The 27,212-nt window shown below is 43.8% G+C and overlaps 1 protein-coding gene across 3 annotated transcripts in view; it reads right to left on the minus strand.

Moving 5' to 3' along the window:
* The window catches only part of lrba (LPS responsive beige-like anchor protein), a 333,604-nt gene that overhangs the window by 141,593 nt on the left and 164,799 nt on the right, over positions 1 to 27,212 (minus strand). For all 3 annotated transcript variants that reach the window (XM_052138116.1, XM_052138115.1, XM_052138114.1), the window contains exon 36: positions 22,447 to 22,613. In XM_052138116.1, the coding sequence (XP_051994076.1) occupies positions 22,447 to 22,613 (167 nt within the window). The remainder of the gene's footprint in view (positions 1 to 22,446; positions 22,614 to 27,212) is intronic.

Raw genomic sequence — 27,212 nt, forward strand, 5'->3', positions numbered from 1 at the left:
TTGGTACCAGACGGGCTGGTTTGAGTATTTCTGGGATTTTCACACACACACAGTCTCTAGAATTTACTCCAAAAACAAAAAATATCCCGTGAGCGGCAGTTCTTGTTGATGAGAGAGATTAACAGAGAATGGACAGACTGGTTTGAACTGAAAGTCTACGGTAACTCAGATAACCACTCTGTACAATTGTGGGAGAAGAATAGTTCTGAGATGCGGGTTGGCGCTGATTTGGCAGCACAAGGGGGACCTATACAACATTAGGCATGTGGTTTTAATGTTATGGCTGATCGGTGTATGCACACACACACACACATGCACACACACACACACGCATGCACACACACAAACAAACATACACACGCTCACAAACACACACACACACACACACACACTCACTTCTCACAACACACATACACACACACACACACACTCACTCACACACACACACACGCTCATGTTTCCATGTTCATATAGGGACTTTCACATAGACACTACATGGCTTTATATACTGCTACACACACTTTATATTCTACTCCCCTACACACCTACACACCACTCACAGACACACACTTTCTGCATTTTTACATTTTCAAACACACATACATTTAGTATGATTTATACACGCTGTTTTCACTCATGGGGACACACACACACAATGTCCCACACACACGTCACACACACATTTCACGCACGCTTTCACATATCACTCATGCAGGCACATTTGCATCACACACACACACACTCACACACACACTCACATACACACTCACACACACACACACACTCACACACACACACACATCACACACACACACTCACATACACACTCACACACACTCACATACACACACACACTCACATACACACACACACTCACATACACACACTCACACACACACACACTCACACACACACTCACATACACACACAACACACACTCACATACACACACACTCACATACACACTCACACACATACACACTCACACACACACTCACATACACACTCACATACACACACACTCACACACACACTCACTCACACACACACTCACATACACACACACTCACACACACACACTCACACACACTCACACACACTCTCAAACACACTCACATATACACACACTCACAAACACACACACACACATGTACACACACACTCACTCGTACACACTCACTCGTACACACACACACACTCACTCATACACACACTCACATACACACACACTCACACACACACTCACACACACACTCACACACACTCTCACACACACTCACATACACACACACACTCACACTCACACACACACTCACATACACACACACTACACACACACTCACACTCACACACTCACACACACACTCACATACACACACAAACACACACTCACATACACACACACACTCACATACACACACAAACACACACTCACATACACACACAAACACACACTCACATACACACACACACACACACACACTCGCACTCTCATACACCCTCACATACACACTCACACACACACATTTAACAGTTAATGCATTATGAAATAACAATGAAGAACAGTACATTTATACAATAACATTAATCAAGATATATTAATGACTGGAAAAACAATTGTTCATTGTTAGTTCACGATATTAAGTAGGTTTATTTTATTTATTTTTCACAGGCATTTACATAATAAATACCCAATTGCATGAATTGCATCCCCAGTAAATACAAATAAAAGTTTGTAATTGTAATCAAACATATAAAGAAAGCAGCAAATACTATTGATAATCCTCTTCATTTACATAATCAATTCTCTTTCAGATCCGCGTCCATGTCAAGTTTCTTACACTTTAAAATCAATCGACATAACCACAGCACAAACACTGAATAATTAAATCAGTATCCAGAGGAAACATCCAGAAACACCATCTCATTTATTTAAGAAAACGCTGATTTGAAAGGTTGACGGCACAATAATGATGACATCATATTGCTCATTTTCTGACAAACACGAACGATTGTCATCCATCAGAATGACGGAGACAAACACACGAAACTCTGGCGTAGCGGCATCTGTGCAGACTATTCAGAGTTTCAGAATATTGAAAGCTGCCACTGGAAAGCGACATCATTTATAAAGAGGGCAAAATGATCCTCCCAGAATGATGATGATGATCTTTAACCGGCGATCATTTCAAACGCAGCGTGTGTATTCTGGGCTGATATTACACTGGAGTTCATTTCTGGCACGGAGATTATGTAAATGACAACGATGTGACCTTTAGCGTAACAAACAGGCCAGAAAGATCCCGGTTTCATACATCACTCCAGTGCGGAGCATTTTAAAGGCAACTTGCAGTCATTTATAACCTTTTCCTGTGGATTAATGCAGTTCCGGTCGATGTGAACACGTCTCTCTTTCTGCTTTTTCATTAATGCGTGCGATTGCCACTGCTCAAATTGCTCCGTATCCTGGAGATTATTTTGTATGATTTGCATAAGCCATGTGTTTATGAACACAGAATGAATGCATTGAATATTTGTCATGTAGAAGAAGGGCAAGCGCTGATCTCTCTGTCAAAGCCGGCCGTTCGGTCGCCCAGAGCCTGAAATTAAACTGGGAGAGGGAGTCCCAGTGTCTGATTAAGGGGGCAATGTCTATGCAGAGCAGGGGAGAAGCGGTTACTCAAAGGCAGCGGATGTTGACGGTGCAGTGCATGATAATGACTCTTCTAAAGGTAGGCACGAGGTCAAGAGCAGCACATGATAATGACATCAATGACGGAGGATCTGTGCCTGTGTTAGCGGAGAACAAATGGCTTCTCTCTCCATTTTACTGGTTTGTATTTATTCATGCATTACTTACTATGTGGTGCTTGTAATTGCATTTCATACATTCATCAGGGTCCAAGACTGACTTTACAATCATACACAATATCAATATAGGAGTGGAAATGAACGGTTTTTCAAATTGTAATCCAGACACCGGGATTACATCTACATCTAATTCACCGGAAACTCATTTTATAAGCAACAAATACATTGCACAATAACAAATGCCAAAAGCTAAAATCTCAAAAATAAGGATTTTACTTTTCTTATTTTCTTGCCTGGTTGAATTTGTACTTGCACTAACAATACTTTCACTATGACCACTATTAAATAAAATAAATAAATATATATATATATTTTTTATATAATTGTTTATATATATATATATATATATATATATATATATATATATTTTTTTATCTTTTATTTATAATTGTTTATATATATATATTTTATTTATAATTGTTTATATATTTTTATTTATTTATAATTGTATATATATATATATTTTTCTTTTTATTTATAATTGTTTATATATATATTTTTTATTATTTATAATTGTTTATATATATATATATATATTTATATATATAATTGTTTATATATATATATTTTTTATTCCATTTATAATTGTTTATATATATATATATATATATATATATATATATTTTCATTTATAATTGTTTATATATATATATATATTTATATATATATTGTTTATATATATATATATTTTTATTTATAATTGTTTATATATATATATATTTTTATTTATAATTGTTTATATATATATATATATATTTTTTATTTATAATTGTTTATATATATATGAGAACGGAGACTTATGGAGATTTGTTCATCATTTTTAACTAATTCAATCTGACGCTTCTAAGACTGACAAATCAGTTCAGCCATTTGAACAAAACCTCAAATATTGATAAAAAGCAGGTGATAGTTCAGTCAACTGGCCCAAAACTCTCTCACACTGACCCCCTTATTGTTGAGCCCTGTCAGGGGTATTCAGTTTATTTGAGCATTGATCATATGTGCACGTGTTTTAGGCATTTTGGTCATTTTGTCTATTCGAGTACTCCAAGGGCAATTACACGTATATATAATAACTTGCCTGCTGTGTGTGTGTGTGTGTGTGTGTGCGTGAGTGTTTGTGTGTGTGTGTGTATGTGTTTGTGTGTGAGTGTGGGTGTGTGTGTGAGTGTTAGTGTGAGTTTGTGTGTGTGTGAGTGAGTGTTTGTGTGTGTGTGTGTGTGTATGTGTTTGTGTGTGAGTGTGGGTGTGTGAGTGTGTGTGTGAGTGTGTGTTTTGTGTGTGTGTGTGTGTGTGTGTACGAGTGTGTGTTTTGTGTGTGTGTGTGTGTACGAGTGTGTGTGTGTGTAAGTGTGTGTGGGTGTGAGTGTTTGTGTGTGTAAGTGTGTGTGGGTGTGGGTGTGTGTCTGTGTAAGTGTGTGTGTAAGTGTGTGTGGGTGTGTGTGAATGTGAGTGTTCGTGTGTGGGTGTGTAAGTGTGTGTGTGTTTGTGTGTGGGTGTGAGTTTGTTGTGTGTTTAAGTGTGTGTGAGTCTGTGTGTGTACGAGTGTTTGTGTATGTGAGTGTGTGTATGTGAGTGTTTGTGTGTGTGGGTGTGTTGTGTGTGTGTGTATGTGTTTGCGTGTGGGTGGGTGTGTGTGTGTGTGTGTGTGTGTGTGCGTGTGTGTCCAAATGTTCTCTCTTGTGAGGAAAGTCGTGATGGTCTGTTTTGTTGTTGCTGTGTTTTGTGAAGCGTCCCATTCAACTCGGAGAATCTGAATTTCCACCTTTCAACGGAGGAAAGTGCAACAGAATGACACTTTATTTCGGATATCTCACTTGGAAACTCGAGTGGAAATCTTCATTCATTTCGTCGAGATGCAGGTGTGTGTTACTCACGCAGGGCCGGGAGGATTAGTCAGTGACAATCATTCACTTTTATTAAATAATTTCCATTAACGAATCAAAGTCCTTACATTAAATGATAATAAAGCGTGTTTAGCAAACTATACCACTAACCATCACGAGCACAATGCAGAGGTTAAATACAGTGATGCCCAGCATTCAGAACTGACAATATAAAGACTAAACCTCAAAGAATCACAAACACAGACTGGGTAACACCACAGAAGACTACAGAGCCTGGAGGAGGAAGAGGAGAGACCAGAAAGTGAAGACCGAGAGGAAAAAATAAACCAAAATATGGAGAGAAATATGGGCGAAACAGGTAACGGATGCCCCGTCACGCTCCAGAGCGGGAGTGAGAATTTGACATGTCCCTCTTTCTGCTTTCGCTGAAAAAGCAAACTGCTGGGACACAAAGATAAAGGAGATTTTTAGGGGTGAAAGTGTTGAAATAAATGACCCGACTGGAGCTGCGTGTAATTACTGTGGCCCAGAGAGTAACTATCTATCACAGTGCTGAGGGGGTGACAGAGAGCTAAGGGGTTAGTCAAACGAGATAGCCTCTGACTAACTACTGGTCCCCGGCAATCAGTAGTTTCCTGAAGTTGTTCCCTCGGAGTGCGAGAGACAGAAAGAGGGAAGGGGGGGCTTAAAAACTTCCCAAATGGCTTTTCATTCAAATATTGATCAGGGCTTCCTCTCGTGACCTTGCTCTGTCATGGCAGTATACTTTCTTAATGGCATATGAAACTCATAAATCTGAGTTGCTAGAGAGGAAAAGTGCGTGTTGTTGCTGGATACTTCGGTACTTTATAAAGGGGCGTTCCATTTTAAGGACTCCTTGGAGAGGATGGTAGGAAGGTTTGTGGGACAGATAAGAGAAAGAGTGTCCAGCATTACTGTGTCTCAACGGCCGTCAGTATTGTCCTGAATGTAAGGACAATGCATGTAATGAAACGTTGTTACATTAGTATCTAATGTCCTCTTTGCATTTTACTTATTATTATTTATTTTGTATCACTGTTGAAATGATCCATGCACTTCATTGTTTCACAAGAAAGAGACAAAATAAAAAGGCTGAAAAAAATAAATAAATATTGAATCTTAGCTTTTACACACTCATAGTTAAATGGGCTGGATGGTTCTATTTTAAAACAGGAAATTAAAATAGGACGTTTTAAAGGTGCACTCTCCAGGAAATGAATAGTACTTTTGAAACACAAATATAAAATAATAAAAACTCCCGTGAGATGAGGACTAGTTAAATCAGTGATTTTATAAAAGCAGATTTATTCTGCATTGGAGGGTCCCCTCATGGGGGCGGCCATGTTATGATCACATGACCAGCCGAAAACTACTCTCTTAATCTCAGTAACTGTCCTGTTATTGGACACTTTCACTCGTGGATTAATTAATCATGGCTGACTGTGAATAAGTGGATTTCTACAAGGGCTTCAGTAGCTGAAAACTATTGACTTTATATAACTGTATATATAATACAGTCTGCTGTGTGTGTGGAGTGTGTGTGTGTGTGTGTATATGTGTGTGTTTGTGGGAGTGTGTGTGTGTGTGTGTGTGTGTGTGTATATGTGTTTGTGTGTGTGTGTGTGTGTGTGTGTGTGTGTGTGTGAGTGTGTTTGTGTGTGTGTGAGTATGTGGAGTGTGTGTGTGTGTGTGTGCGCGAGTGTTTGTGTGTGTGTGAGTGTTTGTGTGTGTGCGAGTGAGTGTTTGTGTGTGTGGAGTGTGTGTGCGAGTGTGTGTGTGAGTGTTTGTGTGTGTGTATGTGGAGTGTGTGTGTGTGTGTGTGTGTGTGTGTGTGAGTGTGTTGTGTGTGTGTGCGAGTGAGTGTTTGTGTGTGTGCGAGTGAGTGTTTGTGTGTGGGTGTGTATGTGGAGTGTGTGTGTGTGTGTGTATGTGGAGTGTGTGTGTGTGAGTGTTTGTGTGTGTGCGCGAGTGTTTGTGTGTGTGTGCGAGTGTGTGTGTGTGTGTGTGTGTGTGTGCAAGTGTTTGTGTGTGTACGAGTGTGTGTGTGTGCGAGTGTTTGTGTGTGCGACTGTTTGTGTGTGGCTTGTGTATGTGGAGTGTGTGTGTGCGAGTGTTTGTGTGTGTGTGCGCGAGTGTTTGTGTGTGTGTGCGTGAGTGTTTGTGTGTGTGTGTGTGTGTGTGTGCAAGTGTTTGTGTGTACGAGTGTTTGTGTGTGTGTGTGTGTGTGTGTGTGCAAGTGTTTGTGTGTGCGAGTGTTTGTGTGTGTGTGTGTGCGAGTGTGTGTGGTGTGTGAAAACTATTGATTTTGGATGATGCTGCATCCACACCACTAGGTGTCACTGTAAGTCCAATCCAACATAGCTTATTTGCCCAAAAGCTGTGCAATTAGATTAATCTTTAAATAAGTAATATTTTGTGCAAAAACGGTTTCAAACGTACGTATGTCTGGGCCTCGTTTCACAAAAGCAGCGTAAGCCTAAGTAGACTATAGAATTCATCTTAGTGTCGCCAAAAGCACCATAATTAGATGTACAAATGCTCTGGAGTAGAGTTCTTCACGGGTCCACCCTAACCCAAGACGCGACCTGGGACACATACGGGTTTGGATCCACGTTTTATATGGTCAGCCGGGTCCGGGTCTCATTCTATTGCTGCGGGTCCCGGGTCTGTTTAACACTGTGTGATGACGGAGTCGATCCGTGAAAACCCGGCCGTGATCAGACAGCGCTGATGATGATGATGATGATGATGATGGTGCTGTGTGTGTGTGTGTGTGTTGTAACTTAAAACATGAGAAAGTGAGAAAGTGTGGGCCGTGAAATAAGGTGTGAAACGGAGTGGAGCCACAATGAGCTGAGTGACGTCAGAGGCAGAACGGAGTTAAAGCACACGATAGCAAATTAGCAATGCTAACGTTAGCAGCCGTGGCAATGAACGAGCCATCGCTATTATAGTTCAAAAGGGCAAACAGTCCAAGTTATCTTATGCGAGATACAAAGAAACTGCAAAGCTGATTCTAAACAAGTCGTGTTTCTCATCCGGCACCGTGACAGCGATTGGACTCTTGAAGCTGAAATAATGAGTGGATTGGCTATGCTGAGAGGAATCACAGAAAACATGGATGAATTTTACCAAATTTCTTGGCAAGGAGGATGGACTGTGTGCATCACTGCAGGCACAGGGGAGAAGGCTACTAATGGGGCTCGACTCTGCTTGCTTTATTGGGGGTTTTCAACTGTGGATAGTACCTGGAACCTGATACTTTTTTTTAGTACCACTTTGGTCGAGGTTCCAAGCGAGCCGAGCCGATACTAAATGTGACGTCATAACCCTGCAGATCACTGATTGGTCAGAGAGAATCATCACTACCAGCGTCACTGGATTTGCGACACGGGACATCAACCCGCTAGTTTTAAAGTTAGCAACAGTGATGGCAGAATCATTTGTTCACACGACTTTCAAACTCTAAAAAGAAATGGCTGTGCGCAAAACCACACCGTGGTCAATAAACAAGGTGTAGACGTTCCTCTCGTTAGCGATGAGCGAAATGAAAAAGTCTCTCAGGAAGTGTCTCAGCTGTTGGCCGCACGCGGCTACCACAGGACCTCCCAACAGTGCAGGGAAAGGTTAACAAAACCTTAAAGTGACTACTGAACCATCAAGGAAACGTCGAAGTGGTTCGACCAAATGGACGCTATCTGGACCAGCGAGCAATGGGAGGGAGAGTGCGCTGGACTCAGCCATGATGAATGATGGTACGTTTTGTTACGTTAACTCGAAACTCTGCTTGAAAGCTTCACTTTATTTAGTTGAGCAGCTACTGGAAGCTTCTAAAACAACCAGACCAATTTAACTGTTACACTTGTGTAAAATCACCATGAACAGCTGCTTTATGCAGCACAATGAGCTAGTAGCTAACAGCTAGCGGTCGTGTTATTGTTTATTATTTTGTGTCGCATTTAACATGATGTCACGGCGCAACTATGACGATTAGCCTATAATCCCACCCACATTGAGGCGGCACTAAACTGGAGTGGAAAAGAAAACTTAGAAAAGTAAAGCGAGTCGAGTCGAACCTTAACGTGCAGAGGAAGTGCCATAACGCTACATTAGGACACAAAGTTTTGTTTTCACAATTTGTAAATTAACTTGCTAATAGCAATCATCTGTGAAATCGTGTCGATCAGGTCTGTGTCTCCCGGCCGGGTCCGGGTCCCGGCTTTCAAATTATAGACCGGGTAGTACAATTCCAGGCCTCTTTGGGTTCAGGCATGAATTTTTGGACCCGTAAAGACCTCTACTCTGGAGTAATCGTAAAGCGCTAAGAGCATCATAAGGCGACAGATTTATGCAGTCACCAGCTAGCCAACTACAAAATTACATGTAATAAAATGTAATCCTTACCTATTGCTACTCTTTATGATGAGACTTTAATATCAGGAAACCTATGTTTTATTTGTATTTTAACTGACAAGGCAAATCATATTATTCATACTAAATAAATATATAAATAAAATAGATTTTATTTATAGTTTTATTTTACAGTTTTTATGAATGGATGAATAGATCAGTGGTTCCCAAACTTACTAAATAAATATATAAATAAAATAGATTTTATTTATAGTTTTATTTTACAGTTTTTATGAATGGATGAATAGATCAGTGGTTCCCAAACTTTTTTAAACGGAGGCATCCCTTTTTAGACGCTCAGACAGGCACGTTTTGCACATATCCATATGACTCGATATGATCGGTGTGGGTGAGAAACAGATAAAAATTTAAGTCCTTATTTGACTATAAATCTCCACTTTAACTTTCACTTTCAGATGTAAAAGTGAAAGTGGAGATTTAAAGTACAAAAAGGAAATTTTTTTTAAAATCTGTTTCTCACCCACTCCGATCATATCGAGTCGTATGGATTACATCCAATGCTCGACGTTATCGACGATAAATAATTATCGAGTCATATGGATTACTTTTATGCTGCCTTTATGTGCTTTTTGGAGCTTCAGAGTTCTGGTTACCATTCACTTGCCTTGTATGGAGCAACAGAGCTGAGATACTCTTCTAAAAATCTTTGTGTTCAGCAGAAGAATAAAAGCCACACACATCTGGGAAGGCATGAGGGTGAGTAAATGATGACTGAATAAAAATGTTTGGGTGAACTGTCCCTTTAAGTGCAGTTTTGGGAAATGCAGATTAAAAAAGAAATGTAGTCGAAAATGCTCTCAACTGCTCTTATTAGGAAACGAGGCCCTGGACTTGAAATTCATTCTGGCCCTCATTAGTCTTTCCAGCGGGACAACAGTTCTCTCTCAGTGCACATCAAACAAACAACCTGAAGAGTAACAACTGAACCAGAATCATTAGTGGTAAATGCCTTTTCCCCACCTTTCATTGCTTCTGCATTTCTAGTGTAACGCTTGATGAGACTGCTGAACTCTGGGAGTCCTGGAGTATGTGGAGTCTGTCATGCTAACATATGGACAACATCAGCGCTACGGGAGCCGTTAATATGTCCGTCTCTGACACTTTGTTGCTATTTCTTACAGTCTGGGCCACTGTAGTGTATATACAGTCAAAGCTAAATGTTTTCATTAGGACATATTTTAATCCATTTCCATAACGGAGAGCGTCAAGAAGCCATTTTCGCATCATTTATGTAATATTTCCCGAGAGAAATCTGCAGCTGTCGAAACTTTTACACGCTCTCCTGGAGATTTACCGACAGACTGGGACGACATTGCAAACTGTCTAGCTGAAGGCACAGAAATTGTGCCAATACAATTTAAAAAGTCGCCCGCAGATGATGGATATCGTACATAGCTAATCTATGTTTACAGCTAATGCCTCAAGTGAGAGTTTTTGCATCTAGGTCTAGCGTGCTGGTCATGTTCGGAAGGGTTAGAGAGATTCCTTGGAAGAAAGAGTCATTTGTTTCCATCACGGATGAAGGGAGGATAAGAACGGAGAAGTGCGTTGAACAGCTGCTCCCTCTCTCTCTCTCTGGCCCGCAGTCATGTGGGATGTTTGTACATGGTTTCCCAAGTGTTTATGGCCAAACCAACCCATTAATGGTACTTGTTAAACAGCTTATAAAGGAATGTAAATAAAAGCAGGACGTGTATATGTTATGACATACTGTAATCCGCTAAGCTATTTAGCGTTATCTCTGCCAGGACCATGTAGGCCAAGTTGATAAAAATCATTTATAGTTTATCATGGGACTGTATGTTATAAGCCTCAGTCGATGATTTAATGTGGAGACGATACTGACGCTACAGTATGCCAACTTTACTTATGGTCTGTAAAGGGGTTAATGGAAAGGAGGCGGCGAGAACCGGCTTGACGATATAAATAATAGTTTAATATAAAACTGAAACAAAAAGACAACTACACACAGGTGTCGGCCACTCCTCCACCCTCTTAAGGACGACAGCTGCGCCTCCCCTGGCGGATCGGAGGCAGACCTCCGGCCCCTGGTGGACGGAACGCCCCACCGAGTTTTTGGTGGACGGTAGGGGTCTCCCCCACCCCTGGCAGCAGTAACCGCTCCAGGCGGTTGGTTGGGAGCCCCTCCTCCCCTCGCGGACAGCGACCGTTCCCCTGCTTCCAGGCCTTCCTTTGAGGTGGATGGTAGCGGCGGGAACTCCACTACGGCGCATCCCTCCTCCTTCCCGGGTTTCGGCACCAGTGTAAAGGGATTCGTGGAAAGGAGGCGGCGAGAATCGGCTTGACGATATAAATAATAGTTTAATATAAAACTGAAACAAAAAGACAAACACACACAGGTGTCAGACAGCTGTCCGTAAATCTCTCTCTCTCTCTCTCTCTCTGTCGCACTGCCATCTTTGGTCGGCCCTTATCCCTCTCTGAGGCTTGATTAGCCTGATTAGGGGCCGGTGCTCGGAATCACGACCCCGACCTCCGCCCTGCCACATTCCTCCCTCGTTCTCTCCGGCCGGGGAGGCCCCAGTAGCTTGGTCCTCTGCCACTCCTCCACACTCTTAAGGACGACAGCTGCGCCTCCCCTGGCGGATCGGAGGCAGACCTCCGGCCCCTGGCGGACGGAACGCCCCGCCGCATTTTTGGTGGACGGTAGGGGTCTCCTCCGCCCCTGGCAGCAGATACCGTTGGGAGCCCCTCCTCCCCTCGCGGACAGCGACTGTTCCCCCGCTTCCAGGCAGCCAGGCTCCTCCGTCCCCCGGAAGATGGCCGCGGCTGCTCCTTTGGGGTAGATGGTAGCGGCGGGAACTCCACTACGGCGCATCCCCCCTCCTTCCCAGGTTTCGGCACCAGTGTAAAGGGCTTTATGGAAAGGAGGAGGCGAGAACCATCTTGACGATAATCTAAAACTGAAACAAAAAGACACAAAGGTGTCGGACAGCTGTCCGTAAATCTCACTCTCTCTGTCGCACTGCCGTCTTCGATCAGCCTTTATCCCTCTCGAGGGCTAATTAGCCTGATTAGGAGCCGGGTGTACGGAATCACGACCCGGCCCCGCCCTCCGCCCTGCCACACGGTCCTTTACATTACGCTCGTATAACTGACTAAAAAGAATTGGAGAGGTTTTTGAAGTTGAACCCTCTATTCTACAAATTCAACAAAAATCCTGTAACTCGACAGCCTCATTGCAATGGTTCAGAAAACCGATACAAGACATACGACATGTATGTTGGCATGTATGTGCATGCCAAGCGTTGGCTCAGGAAGCTCTCCGAGAGTCTGGAGCTCCAAATCCTAGTGAACTGCCTACACAGGCAGCATTTCAAGTCCAAAAGGTAGCCATCTTCATTATGCTACCCATTAAGATACCTTGTTTTAGCCAAATATTAAGGCAACATCGCACGTGTCTATTGCAGAGAATGCAGCATTATGCAATATCTGTATGTGCTATGTATTTGTATAAGTGCCCTGCTTTGTACCTGACAGGCTGATTGTTAACTAAGCAACTTAAGAGTCGCGTCTCCTGTGCGGAGCGTCATTTGTGTGCGAGTTATCAGTTATTGCCTATTAAGAGCATTTCAAATCAGTCACTTATTAGGATCTTTTTTAGGAAAGGCAGCTGCATAAGTAGGCAGTCGAGAGTGAGGTAACTCACAACGTTTTAGGACCGATCCTTTATTTCTGTTTACATTTGATTGTGGATGCAGCTGAAGGGAAAGCGATGGTCAGATTAAACTGAGACCCTCAGAGTTGAAAATTTGACTAACACGGTACTTGAGATCACTCTGCTCTGATATACACATACCCTCCAATACTACAGAACAGCGGGGCATTAAGCATCCATTTCCTTTGCTGTATAGCTCTGGTAGCATTCAGGAGTAAACAAAGGAAATAATAAGACTTTACTGAGGGTCCTGATCCCCTCTTTGGAAAACAGGATGAGCACTGGTTCTGTAGACACGGGTAGAGGGATTGAATTCCTCGAGGTCCCAATAAACCAGCACAAATGCAGCCATAAAATGTTTGAACTCGTTGTAGGAACAAACAGCCTGTCATGCTTTTGGAAGCTATAAGGGATAATAGATGATACATCACATAGGATGAAACCATGCTAAAGATTGCCTCTGCACTGAGCTAGATGACATGAACTGTCCCGATTCGACATATCAGGATCTCTTGATTTGGTTCTGATTTCAATCCCAATAAATTTGGCTTTATTTACTCATTTTGCTCACATACAGTATGAAAGAAATTCCCGTTCAGCTAATGTAGTTTTATTATTTTATCCCATTTTCGGCCCAAATTCCCACTACTTAGTGGCACGGTTACTCACCTCAATCCGTGTGGTGGAGGACAAGTCTCAGTTGCATCCGCGAGTCATCACGTGACTCGTTGTGCATGACACCGCGGAGACTCATAGCATGTGGAGACTCATGCTACTCTCCGTGATCCACACACAACTCACCACACGCCCCATTGAGAGCCAGAACTACGAATCACGACCACGAGGAGGTTACCCCATGTGACTCTACCTCCCTAGCAACCGGGCCAATTTGGTTGCTAAGGAGACTCGCAGCATGTGGAGATTCATGCTACTCTCCGTGATCCACACACAAATCACCACACGCCCCATTGAGAGCGAGAACCACTAATCACCACCACGAGGAGGTTACCCCATGTGACTCTACCCTCCCTAGCAACCGGGCCAATTTGGTTGCTAAGGAGACTCGCAGCATGTGGAGACTCATGCTACTCTCCACGATCCACGCACAACTCACCACATGCCCCATTGAGAGCGAGAACCACTAATCACCACCACGAGGAGGTTACCCCATGTGACTATCCTCCCTAGCAACCAGGCCAATTTGGTTGCTAAGGAGACTCGCAGCATGTGGAGACTCATGCTACTCTCCACGATCCACGCACAACTCACCACACGCCCCATTGAGAGCGAGAACCACGAATCACCACCACGAGGAGGTTACCCTATGTGACACTACCCTCCCTAGCAACCAGGCCAATTTGGTTGCTAAGGAGACCTGGCTCCGCTGTCTGTCTCCATTAGCATGTATAAACTCATTAGAAAACAATAACTCACTATATATGTATAATATATGTAATAGTCTTCTCTCTGTTACTACAGAAATTAGAGCGAACAATCCGAAACTCTTAAAATGCATGGTTGAGTGAATTTAACATTGCAGCTTTTCCTCTCTCATAGTGCGCATCTTCTGTAAAATGAGATCCGTGGATTAAAGCCAGAGCGCGGCAGGCTACACGAGTGATGGTGTGTGGTGGGAGAGAGGTGACGGAGTGCTTGTGTAGTTTTGGCAAGCAGGACAGCAGGGCGCTTTCATAACAGCCTGAGCATCATTAACCAGTAGGGATGATGTATGACTTACATTACCTACACCAAATGTGATGACATTAATGAAGCATTTCATACAAGAACCTAAGGTGTGTGTGCGTGTGCGTGTGTGAGAGAGAGAGAGACAGAAACAGAGAGAGAGCGAGCGAGAGAGAGATAACTGTATGAGTGAGGGGCAAGAAGCTTTGTCCATCTTTTGTGATAGAATTCAGGACTCCCATGAGAACTGGTTTGTTTGTGTGCATTTGCTGTGTGTGTATGTATGTGTTTGTCAGAGAGAGAGAGAGAGAGAGAAATTTTTCATTTTTGAGCGTCACCTCCTCAGAAACCAATTACTGCCTTAATGTACTTCATTCACAGTACTTTTATTCTCTTATGTTCATAATGTCGTGTTAAATGCATATTTTATTTTATATTGTATAGTGTATATTGTTATTATGGTTTTTATTTTATTTGATTCATTACCTGGCACCTTTATTGTTATTTGTCCTGTTTTATTATTATTATTTGTCTTGTCATTATCTGTTTTGTGTATTAATGCTTTGGCAATATTGTATGTAAACACAATCATGCCAATAAAGTACTTTTACATTTATATTTAAATTGAGAGAGAGAGTGAGAGCGAGAGAGAGAGCGAGTGAGAGTGAGAGCGAGAGAGAGAGCGAGCGAGAGTGAGAGCGAGAGAGAGAGAGCGAGACAGAGAGAGAGTGAGAGCGTGAAAGAGAGAGAGAACGAGCGAGACAGAGAGAGAGAGCCAGAAAGAGAACGAGACAGAGAGAGAACGAGAGCGAGAAAGAGAGAATGAGAGAGAGAGAATGAGAGAGAGAGCGCCAGAAGGAGAGAGAACGAGAGACAGCGAGAAAGAGAGAGAATGAGAGAGAGCGAGACAGAGAGAGCCAGAAAGAGAGAGAACGAGAGAGAGCGAGCAAGAGAGAGAATGAGAGAGAGAGAACGAGCGAGAGCGAGACAGAGATAGAATGAGAGAGAGCGAGACAGAGAGAGAGAACGAGAGCGAGAACGAGACAGAGAGAGAGAATGAGAGAGAGCGAGACAGAGAGAGAGAAAGAGAGAGAGAATGAGAGAGAGAACGAGAGAGAGAACGAGACAGAGAGAGAATGAGAGAGAGCGAGCGAGAGAGAGAATGAGAGAGAGCGAGCGAGAGAGAGAATGAGAGAGAGCGAGCGAGAGAACGAGACAGAGAACGAGAAAGAGAAAGCGAGACAGAGAAAGCGAGAGCGCTAGATGTCAACATTTTCTAAATGAAGTTTAATTTGTTTGCCAACATCAAATTATCAAGTTAGGACAATGAACTAACTGTAGAAAACATTTTTATTCCAATTATTATTAATAACAGATTTAACTATTGGTGACTAGCATTGGTGAATTATATATTGCTTTTGTCGCTATTTCATAACAGCAATAAGTCATGCATTTAAATGATTTTACCGTCAGTAAGACGGGGATTTTAATTAATAATCAAGTAATATTAAACAATAATACAAATAAACATTCCCGAGCATCCACTGAGATAATAAAGCATTGCTGAGCACGTTACGTGCCCTTCATTCCTCTCCTCCCGATGGCCTGGGCATGAAATGACAAAGCACAGGATAAAACAGTAATGCTAATATTGATAGTTTGTCCATTACAGGTCAGCTAACTGTCCTCCAGAACAGTTACAAAGCTGTTAGTTTCGATTTCACAAGGCCGATCAATACGTAGGCATACAGTTTCAATTTTGCCTGCATTGATTTTCTCTATAACACCACAACCCTGCAGCATTCATCTCTCTGAAAGAAGGGAAGATTTGATTTACTGGAGAAAAATTGGAGTGCGCATCACAAAGGTTTCTAGCGGCGTGGGCTCCTGACACAGAAAAGATGGATGTCCGCAGGCAGGGGTGCCTCCAGCCCCGAGGAGCTCCATTAGAGATCACTGGAGCTGCTGCTGGAAATGACTCGCATTAGAGGAGGAGAGAGAGAGGGTGTGATGGTGGTAAAAGACGGGAAAAGATGAAAGGATAAAAAACTGGAAGTAAAAAGAAAGAGTTGTGAATAGTTGACTAATCGGGCTTAAGGAAGCCCTTTATAACTAAGCTGGTTTCGCATCTTACCGCGATCAAATGGATTTCTTAGGGACCGAATGGAGCATAATAGGTAGCGTAACACAAGTCTCCAGATGCATTTGTAAAATTTGGACTAATTTGAACTTAAAACGGCATCCTTAAAATGTAACACTTACGGCAGGACACTCAAAAAAACAGTGCAAGATGCGACACAACACTAAATGAGTATGGCTGTAGCCCCGGTGCTTCAAAGGGGATGCATTTAAAGATGCACCTCTTCCTGGAGGGTTTTAAGTGAGACATTATAAGATGAGAGGGGTCACTTGTATTCATACGGATGGGAGAACTTGTAACGGTAAATATAGCTGTAGAAATGGACGTCCTAGCTTACAAATAAAAGAGCCAAAACGCCTTTCTTGATAGAGATATTGTCTGTCTGTTTGCTCGTTAAGGTACTTGAATCAGCCTGAAAAGTGTACGATTTATGTGGGAGGGCGGGGCCGGGTCGTGATGCTCCACACCCCGCCCCTAATCAGGCTAATCAAGCCTCCGAGAGGGATAAAGTGCGACCGCGGATGGCGGTGCGAGAGAGAGAGATTTACAGACAGCTGTCCGACACCTTTGTGTGTTTGTCTTTTTGGTTAAGTTTGTAATTAAGCTATTATTTATATTGTCAAGCCGGTTCTCGCCGCCTCTTTTCTATTAACACTGGTGCCGAAATCAGAGAAGGTGGAGGGATGCGCCGTATAGAGTCCTTGCCACTACATCCACCATTCGCCGGAAGACGGTGGAGCCCAGCCGCCTGGAAGCGGAGGAACGGCCGCCGACCGGGAGGGGAGGAGGGGCTCCCAACCAACCGCCTGTAGCGGTTACCGCTACCAGGGGTGGGGGAGACCCCTACCGTCCACCAAAAATGCGGTGGGGCGTTCCGTCCGCCAGGGGTCGGATGACTGCCTCCGATCACCCTGGGGAGGAGCGGCTCTCGTCCATTAAAGGGTGGAGGAGTGGCCGAGCACCAATCTACGGCGTATCGGAGAACAGGCGAGTAAGTGTTTTCTCTCTCTCTCTCTCCTATATCTCTCCAACTTAATTTGGCACGATCGCCGTTGCGGCGTGTAGGTGCCACTTTATTTTGGTTTCCCTCCATCATCCAGGTAGACTGGGATGACCTGCTGGCAGACGGTGCGGAAGGCAGGCCCCGCCCCAGGGAAAGAGGGGGGGTGGTGGGGTGGTGTACGTTATGCCGGGGGGCTTCCCGGCCTGAGAGAACAAGGGAGGAATGTGACCGGGTGGAGGGCGGGGCCGGGTCGTGATTCCGCACTATTGGCCCCGCCCTCCGCCCTATCACAATATATTACTGATTTAATTATATGTGTAATTGAATGTAATATTTGGTCTTTTCCCATTCAAGCAGATAGGAGCTGTACTAGCATGATTGTAAATAGCTGGTCGGAGACTTTATGAATATGGCCGCAGAGTGACCTTAAAGGTGGTGGTTTTACCATGTAAGTGGTCTTAACAGCTAAAGCACGGCACGCTAAATAAACCACCCCAGCTACAAATATTGGATGGTTTACTAATCGGCTGGTAAGTTCTTGGAGGACTCGTCGACCATCTTTCTGCATCAATAGTAAAACAGATTTATTTCTGCGATACCCATCTACCCGTAGTTTGCACTTCGTCATTTCATAAGAGCTGTTATTAACACTGCAAGTTCACTTTCTTCACTCAGTCTATTCATTCATTTGCTTCTTTCTAGCTCATCCTCTCTCATCTTCTCCCTGACAGTGTTTGAGGGCGTGGAACTGCTCTGAGCGCAGTAGCCGAGTGAATTTCCATGCTACATTAGTCCTACCATCAGAATGCAATGAAGGAGAATATGAGAGGAAGACTCGTCTGTCCTGCGAGACTCCCTCTCTTCCTCCTCCTCCTCCTCTCTCTCCATCATCTCTCTCTCGGCCAGCCACTTTACTGGTGTGTCATCTACATGAGAGATCATCTGTCTTTTGACCCAAATAAACATGACCACACCAACAAAACAGAAAAAAGAGAGGGGGAGAGAGAGGGGAAAGCCAAAAGGAGAGAAAAAACGAATGCTGTCAGCCGCCTCGTTTGTGGGCACCGTGTTCATTTTGTCTGGTTTTGGCAGACGGTAACGCCACATGTTCACCTACGCCACCAGACGAGAGGGTGGTAATGGATGGACAGGTGGATGCAGCTGTCCGTCAATCTGAGATCCAATCAAAAAGGGAAAGAATATGATGAAGAAGAAAGGGGAAAAAAACAGTGCACAGTGGGACTGTCCCAGATCAGTAATTGGAGTGTGTGTGCGTGCATGCGTGTGTCTATGTACACGTGTGTCTCTCTTCCTTTGTTTGCCGGAGTGCAAACCCCAATGGACCTCTCTGACAATGCATCCACAAGCGAGAGAGGGAGGGAGCACGAGAGGAATGAAAGAAAGAGAGAGAGAAAATCACCTAACACCTCCAGTCTCCTGAGGACGGGACTGCTGTAAGCTGGATATTAAGACACAAATTGCATTCAGGCGGGTCAGTAGGTGTCAGATGATATTAGATGCCTGCCATGAGGAAACAACAACTCCCATCAGCCGGGGTAGAAAATAATATTTTCATTTTCAGCCTTTTATTGAATGGAAACTTCGGGGAATACGTCTTTATAGGGCCGAGAGCTAGGAGGCTTGCAAATTTAACACTCCCAACAAAAGGGTGTAATCATGGCAGCCCAGCGCCCTTTGAGGGATCTGATTTCATTTTCATGAAGGTGAAAAAAGAGATTCCTCTGTGTGTGTGTGTGTGTGTGTGTGTGTGTGTTGTCTCTTAATGCTTCATCGCTGTTGTTTTCTTTTGTTATCGAAGGCATTGCAAATGTGTCCTTATGGTTCTACACCAAAACCAATGCAAACAAGTACGCCAGCCCCTCCCACCTTTACAAACCATCTGATAACGTGAAAATAGCTGCGAAGGCATGTGCCGCTGCACATGGGTGTGTACGTGTGTGTCCTTTCTTTTACTCTCCCACCATTGAAAACCAACTGATAACGTGTAACTAAGTGGACATGTCCCAGTGCAAGTCACTTATATTGGGGGGGGTGTCCATTTGGGTGGGTTCTTTTTCTTCCAGATGTTGTTCTCTGTTCTGTAGTTACCGATTCCCAGCCCTCCTGCATTTCTGCCCATGACCTTGAGGGTAATTGAGCAGAAGTATTGATGTAACGGCAGGGTCTGATTGTGATTTATTAAACGCGCTCTGAGACTGTGCCAGCGTCACCGTGCGCCCATCGCAAGCTATTACAGATTTCATCAATAGCCCTGCTGCGTAAAGGCCAGTAATGGGGAGAGGGCCAAAAGAGAGCAGCGAGCTCTGCCATTATATGACTGCTGAATACTGAGAGAAAAGAACAGGGAGAGAGAGAGAGAGAGAGAGAGAGAGAGAGAGAGAGCTGCATTTTGAGTCCAACTCTGTTCATCTTTCACTTGAATGAGTTAGCAGTGCTACTGGAACAATCTGCAACACTCGGTTTTACTCTGGTAAGCAGAAGGTTGCTGGTTCGATCCCCACAGCCAACACCATTGTGTTCTGGTTGCTACAGGGGGTGCACTGTAAGTCGCTTTGGATAAAAGCATCAGCCAAATGAATAACTGTAAATGTACTCTAAATAATTCAGAAGTTACATTTCTTCTCTATGCAGATGATCAGGTGCTGCTGTCCGCTACTGCACCTGGACCCGCTGGAGAACTACTGTCAGAACTGGGCCCTGACAGTCCATTTGAAAAAAACGACACTACGACCACCTCGGTCTAAAAATCAGTGCTTCAGGGGGTTTTGGTCTGGCAGTGAATGCACTAAAAGAGAACGCTAGAAGAGCACTGCAACATGAAGCCCTTAAAACCCGAGACTCAACAAACCGCAAACCGGTCTCCAAACCTCTAGACTGGGCTGGACAGTTAATCTGGGAATTTTCCCGGTGGGCCGATGCACTTTGGGGCCGATCGGGTGCGGACTGGCCATCAGGAGAACAGAGCGGGCTGGCCGCGAAACGGGCCGAGATAACATAAAATGTTATGCAGAACGGACCACAAAGCGGCACCAAGACATGCAGAAAAGGACAGTGAACCCCCACACACACACCACAGTTGGGGCCCATTTCTCTTCCCAGTCCAGCCCTGCCTCCAGAGAACACGTTTTGTTTATACTAACGCAAAAGACAAAAATAAATTGAATGAGCAACAGACCAAACGAGCTTCCTGGGCAGAGCACTACATTATAGAAAACCAGTGCATGATGGCATCAACAAGGAATATTTCTGTGTGTTTACAGAATTAATACCGCTCCTTATGTTTCATTCAGTAATGGCTAGGTAACATTCCACTGGCTTTCATCCCATTCCAGCAGCAATGCATCATGCATGGAAACCAGAGCAGTAAGACATAACCCAGGTTCAGAACCATGACAGTAGGACTCCATTAGAGCCTATAATGGGCAGAAATGTAAGTTTAGCCTATCATGAGAGACGTAAACTAATAAGTGCTTTGATGATGATGGATGGCTTTGAACAGGGTACTGGAGGGTCTATGCAGGTGTACTGTAAAATACAGTGTGATCGTCTTGTAGTTAGTACTCTTCTGTTGCAGCCCTCTACATAGGGAGTCAATCACTCGCATATGCGACCAAAGTTCGTGCTGTGAAGGCGGCGATTAGGAAGCTGTCTTCGTGAGTGCACGCCCTGAAGGAAATTGACCTTATTTGGGTGCAGTGTGTCCGGATCTGTCGTGATCGTGCTCTCTCCATCACTTTTAGGAGCCTTGACATGGCACTGACATCGCATTTAACAACGTCAACTCTGATTTTGGTTAAGCTGTTCCACGGTCTGCTCATTCTCAAGGTTATTCTCTATATGCTAGTCAAAACAGAGAGACAGGCCACTATTTAGCAGAGACGGGCCACTTCTATTAAAATGAATGGGAGAAATTGGAATGCCCAATGGCAACTGTAAACTCGCCTTACAGGTAAAATAGCCAATCACATTTTAGATACAGAAATCGCCTGTCAATCAACTCGAGAACATGCATGCGCATTAGCTATACAAGACGGTATAATTGTGTTTATAGCGTAATCTGAGGTAAAGAAACATATGTATTATACCTATATAGTTGTGACAGAATGGCATGCCCTTCCCGTGGACCACCGTGGCCCTGTCTCGTGTGATGGGGCTCTCGTGATCCCAATGAAGAGACTCATCAGCACTGCCTTTAAACACCAAGCATGCATCTCCTCTGGAAACTGGTCTCTAACTTCTGCTGTCTTTACAGGTCCAGGAATGGAGCGGGGAGGGTCCGGTGCGAGTTTGATGCATCGCCGGACACGCACCCCGGAACCCCGGTGCGAGTTGGGGCACACGTCGCAGCCGACGGGCCAGGATGCCAGGCCACTATTCCCCTCAAGCGCTGAGGCCCAGGGAAGCCAGACCGCTCAAGTGAAGCTGCACAGTGTTGTCAAATTTTACTGTTCTTTTATCGTAATCTTGACCAACCGTTTTGGAGATTTCTGTCTTTTTCCATTCAAGTAGATAGGCGCTGTACTTTTATGCTGCTTGTTTACTGCCCAAGAACGTTCCAAAAATGGCCGCCGAGTGGACGGATTTACATTAAAAAAGACACTTTGTTGAAAGGACCCGGAAATACGTCTAGACCGTTCTAATTTATTTGCTTTTGTTTACATTCTTGAAATGATCTATAGCGGGTTTCGTTTTCCATTGCATTACACTTATATGTTGTCAAAAGTATGGAGTCATGTGACTGAAGTGGTACCTGATGGCGGAGCAGCCCCAAGCCCCGTGCTTGTCTGTCAGGATGTTCACAATCTTCTGGATGAGCTGGGTGGCAGTGACGTGATCTCGGTACTTAGCTGCCCTTATCAGGTGATCACACATCTTCTCCTCATCGCGTTTCTCAGCGGCGTACTGAGCACATTGAGACTGCAGGGAAAACACATCACTAATCAGTCATCACATTATTCAAACCATAACTCGAATATATATGAGTAATACTGAGAAATACAAATGCATAAAGACATTCTTCTTATCAGTTAACACAGTGATTCCCAACTAATGCAGGTACTTATGGAAAGAAAACTAAACAAGTTTTTCATTTGAATTTTGGACCATTTGAAGTTTGTGCAGAAGTTTTCGTGGGACAACGCTAAGAAGAGAGTTGCAATAGTCTATACGAGATGCGACTAACGCATGTACAAGAACAGCAGTGCTATTACATTTACATTTACATTTATGCATTTGGCAGACGCATTTTATCCAAAGCGACTTACAGTGCACTTATTACAGGGACAATCCCCCCGGAGCAACCTGGAGTTAAGTGCCTTGCTCAAGGGCACAATGGTGGTGGCCATGGGGTTCGAACCAGTGACCTTCAGCGACCTTCTGATTAACAGCCCTGTGCTTTAGCCACTACGCCACCACCACTGCATAATTAGCCATTAGCAAGGACGGATTATGACTTGCAAAGGCCCTGGGGCCCCCGTCCACCCAAAGTTGTTGAGCAGTGTGGTGGGGGGTTCGTTGTTCACGGCCAAAAGTTGTTTTTGGGGTGTGGGTGGGGTTTCGTTGTTCATGTCCCAAAGTGTTTTCAAATGGGGGTGGGGGGGCTCACCAAACTTGATTGTGCAGCTTTAGAGCCCAGGCCACCCCCGGGCAGACAAGGGCTCTTGGGCACTGGCCCCATTGGCCCAGTCGGTAATCTGTCCTGGGCCATTAGAGATGGTCGAAGGCGAGTTATGTTACGTAAATGATAGTACGCTCACCGAATAATGTTATTTATGTGTGCTATCTAATATGACACACAGAACCTCTTAACATGAACTGATGGAAAAACAACAGAATTTTCGATAGTCAGTGAAGTTGTCACAATTTTTCAATTTAGGTTTGGTGCCCAATAGCAGGATCTCAGATTTGTCGCTGTTAAGTTTCAGAAAATGACATGTTAACCATGATTTCTGTTAAACAGGCCAATAGTGACATAGGCTGTATATACAGTGAGGAAAATAAGTATTTGAACACCCTGCTATTTTGCAAGTTCTCCCACTTAGAAATCATGGAGGGGTCTGAAATTGTCATCGTAGGTGCATGTCCACTGTGAGAGACATAATCTAAAAAAAAAATCCAGAAATCACAATGTATGATTTTTTAACTATTTATTTGTATGATACAGCTGCAAATAAGTATTTGAACACCTGTCTATCAGCTAGAATTCTGACCCTCAAAGACCTGTTAGTCTGCCTTTAAAATGTACACCTCCACTCCATTTATTATCCTAAATTAGATGCACCTGTTTGAGGTCGTTAGCTGCATAAAGACACCTGTCCACCCCATACAATCAGTAAGAATCCAACTACTGACATGGCCAAGACCAAAGAGCTGTCCAAAGACATTAGAGACAAAATTGTACACCTCCACAAGGCTGGAAAGGGCTACGGGAAATTGCCAAGCAGCTTGGTGAAAAAAGGTCCACTGTTGGAGCAATCATTAGAAAATGGAAGAAGCTAAACATGACTGTCAATCTCCCTCGGACTGGGGCTCCATGCAAGATCTCACCTCGTGGGGTCTCAATGATCCTAAGAAAGGTGAAAAATCAGCCCAGAACTACACGGGAGGAGCTGGTCAATGACCTGAAAAGAGCTGGGACCACCGTTTCCAAGGTTACTGTTGGTAATACACTAAGACGTCATGGTTTGAAATCATGCATGGCACGGAAGGTTCCCCTGCTTAAACCAGCACGTCAAGGCCCGTCTTAAGTTTGCCAATGACCATTTGGATGATCCAGAGGAGTCATGGGAGAAAGTCATGTGGTCAGATGAGACCAAAATAGAACTTTTTGGTCATAATTACACTAACTGTGTTTGGAGGAAGAAGAATACCATCCCAAGAACACCATCCCTACTGTGAAGCATGGGGGTGGTAGCATCATGCTTTGGGGGTGTTTTTCTGCACATGGGACAGGGCGACTGCACTGTATTAAGGAGAGGATGACCGGGGCCATGTATTACGAGATTTTGGGGAACAACCTCCTTCCCTCAGTTAGAGCATTGAAGATGGGTCGAGGCTGGGTCTTCCAACATGACAATGACCGAAGCACACAGCCAGGATAACCAAGGAGTGGCTCTGTAAGAAGCATATCAAGGTTATGGCGTGGCCTAGCCAGTCTCCAGACCTAAACCCAATAGAGAATCTTTGGAGGGAGCTCAAACTCCGTGTTTCTCAGCTGACAGCCCAGAAACCTGACTGATCTAGAGAAGATCTGTGTGGAGGAGTGGGCCAAAATCCCTCCTGCAGTGTGTGCAAACCTGGTGAAAAACTACAGGAAACGTTTGACCTCTGTAATTGCAAACAAAGGCTACTGTACCAAATATTAACATTGCTTTTCTCAGGTGTTCAAATACTTATTTGCAGCTGTATCATACAAATAAATAGTTAAAAAATCATACATTGTGATTTCTGGATTTTTTTTTTAGATTATGTCTCTCACAGTGGACATGCACCTACGATGACAATTTCAGACCCCTCCATGATTTCTAAGTGGGAGAACTTGCAAAATAGCAGGGTGTTCAAATACTTATTTTCCTCACTGTAATTGAATTTGGCTTGGAGGACAAACACAGCTGGGTGGCATCAGCATAACAATGGAAATTTATTCGAAATGTACATAAATATGTCCTAAAGGTAAAAGGTAAATAATCAACAAAAGAGGCCCCAAGACTGAGCCCTGAGGCACACCAGTAATAATCTCTGAGGTCCGTGATCTCAGTGTGGGATGTCTGTGGCTCAGTTGGTAGACCGGGTTGGCCACTAATCGCAGGGTTGGCGGTTCGATTCCCGGCCCACATGACTCCACATGACAAAGTGTCCTTGGGCAAGACACTGAACCCCAAGTTGCTCCCAATGGCAGGCTAGTGCCTTGCCAGCTCCTTGCCAGCTCTGCCATCATTGGTGTATGAATGTGTGTGTGTGAATGGTTGAATGAGTCACAGTGTAAAGCGCTTTGAATACCGTTAAGGTTAAAAAGGCGCTATATAAGTGCAGACCATTTACCATATGATCTACAAACATAGTTGAAACCTCCGACTTGCCAAAAAACTAATGTGGCAGCAGCTTTAATAATCATAATTATTTTGTTTGATATGCCATTTTATTGCATTTTTACCTGGAGCGCTTTTATAATGCAAGCAAATATAGAGAAGAATGAATGTACTGGTACATGTTGTGATAAATGTTTTGGTATTATCAACAATGTTTTTACATTATGAGTGTTGCCTTAAGGCCAAAGTATACTTCTGTCGTCCGCAAATCTGGCGTATCTACAGAAATGATAAAAAGCATATACAAAAAAAACTCTCTTACACAGAGTCACATGCGACTTCTGTAGTGTTACTTGCCCCTGCTCTTTTGCTTTAGCTTTTTCCTGTGTGAGGCTGCCAATCAGACGTGGGCGGAGACTCTGAACAAGCTACACCTGAAGTCATGCCTATTTAAGAGGTGCTGGGTGGACATCAATGCTGCTGCCGCCCCAGGAAACCCGCTCCTGCGTTGGTGTTTGTTTGATGTCGTTTTTGATTTATTATCTTTCTCTCAACAGGAGCTAGAAAAACATCTTTAATTCAGTCAGCTCACCTGTCCTTGTTTTGCCTAGTATGTTTTTAGCTACTGTTGGCTTCTCTATTTTTGTAAATGCATTTCATCATCTTTTTCGCCATGGCCATTGCAACCGCTTTGTTTTCAACATTCGATGGCCTCTTATGTCGGACCCAAACGTGGCTCGTAACAGTGGGCATGAGTGTGTTTCTATGCTAGTTTGTTGGTAAACATCCACATGGAAATGCTCCACTGGGTGTAGAAAACAAAGCACACTACATCATTAGAGATATGTGTGTAGACCAGCACGTTGACACAGTGATTAATAACACCGGACATGGATTTGCTAATGCCTTTGGGCTATGCTAAAAAATGTAGAAACTACCCATAATGCAAGAGAACGCATTTTTCTTTGTCAGAATTTGTTATCAGAAAAGGCCTTTGAACTCTGAAGCGATGGTTGCACAAAGCACCTCAAACTGCAAATATCCCTTTGATAAAACTTCAATTCTGTTAAATCTTTTAGTACCAAAAGAATAAACCAATGCCCCAATCAGAGATGAGCAACAAAGCCCTGGAGATGCTGTGATGCCGTTATGAACTCAACCCAGACTAGACGAAACCAGCACACCAAGCACAAACCAACATGGCTTCTTTTTTTCCTCCATTCCTTTTATCTGATTCTGATGCAACGTCTTGCAAACAGCAATCAAGCGGAAAGGTTACAGCAACCACAAGAGCTTGTTCTAATGTAATTCCCTTGGCTTCATCCATTGTGTGTTATGGCCCTAAATTAAATTAGCCTTGGACAGCACCGGCCTCAGACAACAAATGCAGTAAAGGCAGCAGTCCGGGACGGTGTCAGTGGACGGAGAGGCCTGCCTTGGCGAAGTTAGCCGTAAACGCTCCAAAGTGCCTTCTAATGGGCCCTCCTCT

Source organism: Xyrauchen texanus, chromosome 11 (genome assembly GCF_025860055.1).
Source record: "Xyrauchen texanus isolate HMW12.3.18 chromosome 11, RBS_HiC_50CHRs, whole genome shotgun sequence".
Taxonomy (NCBI): Eukaryota; Metazoa; Chordata; class Actinopteri; order Cypriniformes; family Catostomidae; genus Xyrauchen; species Xyrauchen texanus.